Raw genomic sequence first — 7,836 nt, forward strand, 5'->3', positions numbered from 1 at the left:
TCAAGTGAATGTTTGCGCGTAAACAGACACACGGCTCAGCTTACTCCCAGCGGCTCAGCTCACTACTTATGAGCCCTTTATGATGTGCGTTTTCCTTTGCATGGCGAGCAGGGTGCAAAGTACTTTTTGGGGCGGGGGGAGGTTTGAAATGCGAGGCACAGCCATGGAATCGGAGGTTATGCACTCGAGGCTTTTCATGACGCCAGTGAGGGGGGGCGACGCCATACAAGGAGCCAAGGAGGTTAAGCGCTTTGGTGTTGCCTTTGCAGGGGGCAAATATCCGTTTAATTACCCCCGCATGCTAGTCTGTTGACCCCCCCAAAGACTTCCTTGAGTTAGGAATAAATCCTTCCGCACTGCGTGACCTTGTGCGCATCTGGAGAGCGCAGTGGTTCCTTGAGATACAAGTTCAATTTGTTCCTTGAATTTTGTCTTTTTTTGATAAGACAAATAGAATTCTAGAATATTGGACTTTCTAAAAATTGTTTTGTAAGAATACATATCCTAACCATACAAGGGGTCCATGGAAACTCTCCGGTGATAAACAAAAGATGGCGGCACATCTGGACCACACACGCATGCACACTGGGGATGAGAATGTGTTTACCTGCAGTACTGATGAATGGCTTTGTCCATTAACCTCTGATTTTTCTGCGGTTCTTTTTTTTCCCCAAACGTCTTCTTTTTTTTTTCTGTCCCGTTTGACTTTTCCCATGTCGCTGGCATTTCTCGCTAGCATGTCTCCATCATCACCAGCCTCCGCCTGAAAGCCATTAAAACAAGTTTTTCTGCATCATTAAACCTCAGAGTTTGTGTGCCACTGCACGCGGCATGCAACGTGCGTTGAATTCTCTCTCAACTTGTACGGGAAAGCAAGAATACAACCAGGTGGGGTCATTAGGGCTGGGCAAGTTCTTGATTTTATAGATTAATGCTAGGTTATTTTTCTGGATGTTTTTTGGATGTTTTCTTTTTTTTAAAGCACCTGTGACGTGAACATAAATATGCCTCCTGAATTTGACACAGCACAGAGAAGATTGTTGCTAACAACCTTACCAAATTTGCCCCGTTCGGGTGACTATCGATTGCCAATCAAATAGTACGACCTGAAAAATGGATGCTAATTTTTCCACCATCTTTCTACACAACTACACGAGCCCCGAAAAGCTTCTCGTGGCTGGAATAATGATAACGAGGCGTTCTAAAGCTGCCACCACAGCGCGAATCATCCATACCGATACTGGCTGTATTTTATTTATTTTTTTTTTTTAAGGGGCGATTAATGCCGGGTGTCCAAACTATGGCCCGTCGTCCATTTTCTAGCGGCCCTCTCAATTTATAGAATGACTTTTGACTTAGATTTTTTTTCTGGATATGCAAAGAAACTATTTACAACTAAAACAATAACATATCTGTTTATAATGCTTCACGAATGAAGATATTTCAGTTTCAGAAGCAAAAATGTTTTCCTCCACTTTCTGCTGTCTGTGTTAAGGTCTGATTTACGAACACATTAATGATTAACTAAGATCCTCGAGTAAACACTGCTTTAAAAATTGTCATCTTATTACCGATTACCCTTGCGTTGGTTCTAAGTGTGGACATCTGTTCACGGCAGGATCGGTTCTATTCTAGTGGGGTAAAGGGCTGTGGGCCACCCCAAAGTAATGAAAAATCCCCACCTGTTTGCCTTGTCACCTTTACCAGGTGTTAAAAACAACAAACAAGCAGACAAACAACAAAAATGCTCAAATAACCATAGTTGTTTGACTGACTGCAGGTCCTGATGGCACTCACTAGGCCACGCCTCTTGAAGGCAGATGTACGGAGTTAAGGTGCGAATAACGGGGGCGCCCGGCAGGGTGTCCTGAGCGTCATGTCGCCTTCCGACTGGCTGTCTCCACAGCAGCTGGGAATGCGACGAAGAGGCCGGTGTCCACTTCCTGCTGTCACATTCCCTGCTATCGTTGCCCTCACACGGCCTCACCAACTACCAGTTAAATCATGGATGCGTCTTCAGTTCATCTTTATATCGGCACTGTCGGGCAGAAAGAAAAACAAACAAAAAAAGTAACATTCAGCGAACCGTTTTTAACAAAAACAGGCTTTCTCAAATTGTATTCAGGCTCAAATGTATCTAACGTAACTATTTTCACTTATTATTGTCGAAAAAATCTTTAATTTTGCACACGCGAAGCTTGGAGGGAAAATTAGTCATTATCAGAGCCCGACCGATTAACCGGCCTGCCGATTTGATAAAAATAGACAGATTTTTTTTTTTGTAATGCATTGACACACATTACATCATATGAAAAAGATAATGACGTTCAAACAAACTTTTTTTAAATGTCGTTTTTTCCCTCTGTTGTACAGTTAAATAACTAAAGTACAAAATATTGTAAAACAGCCAAATGTGCCTGTAATTCATAGCTTTACTGCTGTAAGCGTTGGAGAACCCAAAAATGAATTAATCATTACATCGTTTTAAAATTAATCAGCTGATTAATCAGTTATATTGGAATCAACATTTGCTTAAAAAAAATCCATATGGGTTGGGTCCTAACACACAGTAGTGATCAATCGGATTATCAACCGCTCCATTGTCATGGTTCAGCCGAGCACAGCTGGACTTGTCCATGTCATCGAAACACCTGAGTCCAAATCATGTTTGTGTCTTCAGGTTCGAGCCCCATGTCCCACCTGATGGAGCGTCCAAGCAGGCAGGGTGACAGCAGCAATTTGAGAGGTCAGGTGGTCCTGTAATCCAGTGTCCGATTTGTTACACCATCAACAATTTAGGCTCCTCAACGTGTGTGTGTGTGTATGTGTGTGTGACAGACTCCGTATGGCAGCAGGGCTTCCAGGAGCTCAAGGCCGAGGTGACCGAAGTTCCGGCTCCCGAAGAATACACAGGTTAGAGAATGTCACTGGACTCTTCTTTCAGATGCTAAATTACAAACACATAGGTCACAAACATTAAAAGCAACATCTTTTTTTCCGTCTGAATGTGACGATTTACAAAGGACACCTCACAGTATTTGCAGTATATGTCCCAATCGTGAATACGTTATTCTTATATAAGGTTGTATAAGGAATACGTTATTCTTATAAAAGTTTACAGTAAAGCTCTGGATGGCGATCGACGGATTGGCAGCTCGATGTCTTTGGCTTGTATACTTGCTCGAACATACATTGCTGGTTCTTAAACAGTGATAGCACATTGTAGCGCTCCTATTGGAGACTCTCAGTACTACACATGACAGTTATCACCTCCGTCTGCACAGGCGAATACAGTGGTTTCCGACTGCAACCTTGAAAGTATACTGGTACAATTTTAGTGACCTTTTTGAAAATATACGACTGTATGTAAATCTTTTTTTTTTTTATCAGCTGCTTTTGGAATTTCCACACCCTTGTCACATGGGCAACCGTATGACAAGTAATTGGGTCGGTCTCTTAACTGTGAGGCTTGTTGGTCTCGGGTTATGATTTTCGCTTATGTTGCGAGCGGTCCTGGGTTCAACCCCCGGACGAGCCCCTCTTTAAACACTGGTGCCCATCAATCAGCTGCTTTTCAAACTTCTGGATCCCATGTCATATGGGCCACCTAATGACAACTCAAATTCCCAGTGGGCCAAAATTAAAACTTGGGACAAAATCACGGTCCAATTAAAATGTTGTGATGTGATGATCAATAACAACAACGAAGCCATTGAATTTTCCTTTCAAACCAAAGAACCTACAGCCATGCTTTTTTTTTTTTAAGCAATGCATGTTTTCCTCTCATGACTATTTTGCAGCTTTCGAGTCAATAAAATGACGTCAGAAACGCTGTCAAGTCTGGCCTTCCTCCCGTCTGGCCCACAAACATGACACTGACAAACATGACACCCACACAAAGTAGCCTGCATGGTGACAGCCCCAAAACAAATATTGCTATTAATAAATAGGGTTGCGTTGGGGTCCAGAATAGCAGCGTCACGCTGGTCGCAGCATATCGCTCTGATTACTTTTTTTAACAAGCGTTTTTGAACCTTCTGCCGACTCTTTGGCCAGAGAGGATCGGGGGGATGATCGCACGTGCACTTCACATGTGCAAGCTGGAATTGAAAACGCTGTTGTGTTGCCAAATCCTGCACCTGGCGGGAAAGCACCACCAGTCTTTTTCCCGCCAAAGTCCGAGTCGCTGCTGTAATGCTAACGTTAATACAGGTGTCCTCATGGTCTCAGGGTCACGCGATGTAGACAAACTTTTTATGCCGTCGCCTCAAAAATAAATGAGCTATTCATGTACCACCATCATGACCAACATTGAAATATATAATAGGCCTAAGTGTTCATCATAAATGAGACAGGAATTATTCCTAAAAAGTACATTTCATGTTAATGTAAGCCACATTAACATACATGGTTTAAACATCGACATGGGTCTTAAATTTTTTTATTTTTTTTAAACTTTAAAAAAAACCTGATTCAATTCAAATGTATTGCGTCTGAAAGTTAAATACATTTGTTCTTAAAGTGGAAGTCAACGTAAACATTTTTTTTTCCAAGAATATGTTCTATGCAAGCCGACTAGTTCAAACAGGGCATTCTGATAAATATTGCGTTTGTGGAATAAGCACTTGTTTTTAGCAATCTCCGGGGTCGGCCATTTTGTTTACTGTCGACTGAAAAGGACATCACAACTGCTCACAATAACCAATCACGGCTCAGATTCAGAAAACAGGTCAGCCGTGATTTGTGAGCAGTTGTGATGTCATTTTCAGTCGACAGAAGACAAAATGGCCGCCCCCAGAGATAGCTAAAAACGAGTGCATTTTGCTGCTTAAACTTATATTCCACAAACGCAAAATGAATCAGAATGCCGTGGCTTGCTGGGAACATATTCTTGAAAATATAGATTTGGGTTGACTTCCGCTTTAAATAAAAGTTAGTTGTGACACACCGGACATGTAATTTAACGCTGTTCTTGGTTCTGTTTGGTCCAGGTTGTGGCGTACTAGTGTCCGTGTCGGAGCCCGTCACTCACAGGAAGGCCGACGGCATCGCGGGCAAATACGGCGTGTGGATGCAGGACCCAGAGGCCGTCGCCCCGTATGGGCCCAACATGGTGTGGCGCATCGATACGGTCGGCTCTGACGTCAGGCAGCTTTTTGGATACGAAGACATGGAGCAGCTCTCCAAGGGCTTCCCCACCAAGGTGGTTATTTTTGACTTCCACTAGGAAATGTTCATTTGAAATTGGTGGACGTTTGAGGAGTTTTATTTTTCCCCAGAAATGTTGGCTAAAATTGGAAATTGAGTTTTCAGGAATTTTCAGAAAAATGTTGGCATAGAATTCAAATAGACTTTTAAGCTGCAGTTTCCGTATTTAGTTTTAGTGTTAAATTTAAATTGTGTTTTTACTCAAAATCCAAATGCTTCCACTTTGAGGCATAATCTTCCAGAACATTTTGGTATAAAATTCAAATGTTAAGGCATATTTTTCCAGAAAACTTTGGCAAAAAATGTAAATGGTTTGAGGTTTGAGGCAGTTTTTTTTAAACAAGGTTTTAGGATTTCAGATTTGAGGTTCAATGTGAAAGTGTTTGAAGTTGTCTGATTTATGTGGCATATTTTTTCAGAAAAATCTGGTTTCAAATTTCAATTGTGTGACTTTAAAGACAGCAAACATGTTTTTCAAAGGTGAAATTGTTGAACTTTATAAATGTATTATCTTACCAGAAATTCTGGCTAAAAATGGAAATCGTTTGAGTTCTGAGCCATAAATTTCCCCCAGATTTTGGTGTTAAATTCAAATTGACCGAGGGCAAAATATGAAATTGTGGACTTTTGAGGCCTTTTAACAAGTATAATTTTTTTCTAAAAATGTTTTAAGACATATTTTTCCAGAGAATTTGGGGTCAAATAGAATTGACCATAAAGTCAAATGTGACTTTTTTGACACATCTCTTTTTTCCAGAAAAGTAGGTTAAAATGTTTATGTGCCGTTTTGTCCAGGAAATTTTGGTTTTGAATTGAAGGTGTTCAACTTTGGACACTGACTTTGTGCGTGGCATCATTCAGGTGGTGTTGCTGCCGGAGTCCCTGGAGAGCACTGGCGCCGTCCTGTACCACGGCTCGCTGTACTACCAGCGGCGGCGCAGCCGCACCCTGATCCGTTTCGACCTGGCGTCTGAGAGCGTGGCGGCCCGGCGCGAACTGCCGCACGCCGGCTTCCACGGTCAGTTCCCGTACTCGTGGGGCGGCTACACCGACATCGACCTGGCGGTGGATGAGCGCGGCCTGTGGGCCATCTACTCCACCAGCAAGGCCAAGGGCGCCGTGGTGCTGTCCAAGCTGAACCCACATGACCTGCGGGTGACCAAGAGCTGGGAGACCAACATCCGCAAAAACAGCGTGGCCAATGCCTTCTTGGTGTGTGGCCGCCTCTACACCGTGGCCAGCTACGCGGCGGCTAACACCACCGTCAACTACGTGTACGACACGGAGAGCAGCCGCGGGCGCCCCCTGGCGGTCCCCTTCAAAAACAAGTACCGCTACAACAGCATGGTTGACTACAACCCGGCGCAGAAGAAGCTCTTCGCCTGGGACAACTTCCACATGGTCTCCTATGACCTGCGGCTGGGGCGCCCCCCGGCGGCCGAGGCCTGAGAGCCCCGCCGCCCTACATAAAGTGACTTTGGCTCGCTCCGCTCGCTTCAAAGACTCAGAGCTTTGGTGAGGCTGCCCGCTGGCTGAAAGGCTCAAGAAGCCCACCACAACTTTATATTTTTTTAATACGCGTTATAACTTAATGAGTTTTATCTTTTAACTTTGGATTTTCAATCTTGTTTGTAATTGTTAAGTGTTTTTTAAGATTTAAATGATTTAAAAATGAAAAACAAATGTTACATTTAAGTGAAAGCGTAATGTAAAAACGAAAACATTGCAAGAATGATGAAGTAGAATCTGGTAAAATCATGTACATTTAAAAAAAGAAAAAAAAAGAACCCACATAAAATCATGAACCAAAAATGAGCCCCAAAATTTTTTAAAAACACGAGTTCCAATTAAGTTAAAAGGTAAAAAAAACATTTTGTTGTAATGTAAAACGCAGTTGTTTTTTTAAATTGTGAACTGGCAGACAGGCCAAGCACACCAGTATTCAGAAGAGGAATTATTTTTGTACTTGATGTTTGTTTTTATTTGTGTGCATAGTGCTACGGGAACGTTTGACTAACATTGCACCCAAGTGTGTAATTGAGAACTACGAACAGTACAGTAATGGTTGCCATTCCCAATTCCCTCATTAGTGTGCCTTTTCCCAGGAAACGTCTTTCTTCCGATGGGATAGGATGGCGCCACCTGCTGCTTTGGCGTGCACTTCAACCGTAACTTGTCGCACAATATGATTGATTCATGACGTGTGTGTGTGTGTGTGTGTACAAATACTAAAGTGTACAGTGTGTGAAGAGTTGACATCATGATATTGCATGGACACTGTAGTCAGCAATGTACATTGTTCATCTTCAAATAAAAGGTGTTTAAAATGATGTGTGCTATTCAATGTTCGAGAAGCAGAGCAACATTGTGTGACGTTAAACAGTTAGCACTTTTTTAAGCAGTTTAAAAAAAAAACATCAATTTTAGTACTGGATAACTTTTGAAGTAAATTTTCCATAAAAGTCAAAATGTACTTTTTATGTCATATTCCTTGGTAATATCTCGGGTTTCAAATTTAAATTAGCTTTTGAGCCAGATACTTTCACTTAAGTATATTTTTAGCGGCCTGTATGCTTATTTTTGGTTCAAACATGTCCAAAAATGACAAAACGAAAAACTCCACACTTT

The 7,836-nt window shown here is 42.2% G+C and overlaps 1 protein-coding gene and 1 long non-coding RNA gene across 4 annotated transcripts in view; one reads left to right on the forward strand and one right to left on the reverse strand.

Annotated features, from left to right (window-relative positions):
* LOC147138959 (uncharacterized) overlaps nucleotides 1–3,199 on the reverse strand; it is a 14,955-nt gene extending 11,756 nt beyond the window's left edge. For all 3 annotated transcript variants that reach the window (XR_015088942.1, XR_015088944.1, XR_015088943.1), the window contains exons 1-4: nucleotides 3,034–3,199; nucleotides 2,701–2,947; nucleotides 1,798–2,038; nucleotides 608–763 (exon numbers count right to left, since the gene is read on the reverse strand). This is a non-coding gene — a long non-coding RNA (uncharacterized LOC147138959). The remainder of the gene's footprint in view (nucleotides 1–607; nucleotides 764–1,797; nucleotides 2,039–2,700; nucleotides 2,948–3,033) is intronic.
* The window catches only part of myoc (myocilin), an 11,605-nt gene extending 4,067 nt beyond the window's left edge, over nucleotides 1–7,538 (forward strand). Inside the window, exons 2-5 of the mRNA XM_086046957.1 lie at nucleotides 2,681–2,746; nucleotides 2,839–2,913; nucleotides 4,992–5,203; nucleotides 6,070–7,538. Of these exons, the coding sequence (XP_085903083.1) occupies nucleotides 2,681–2,746; nucleotides 2,839–2,913; nucleotides 4,992–5,203; nucleotides 6,070–6,657 (941 nt within the window). The 3' untranslated portion in view covers nucleotides 6,658–7,538. The remainder of the gene's footprint in view (nucleotides 1–2,680; nucleotides 2,747–2,838; nucleotides 2,914–4,991; nucleotides 5,204–6,069) is intronic.
* The last annotated feature ends 298 nt before the right edge of the window (nucleotides 7,539–7,836 follow it).

This window comes from Filicampus tigris, chromosome 12, assembly GCF_054856515.1.
Source record: "Filicampus tigris isolate MCC_2025a chromosome 12, RoL_Ftig_1.0, whole genome shotgun sequence".
Taxonomy (NCBI): Eukaryota; Metazoa; Chordata; class Actinopteri; order Syngnathiformes; family Syngnathidae; genus Filicampus; species Filicampus tigris.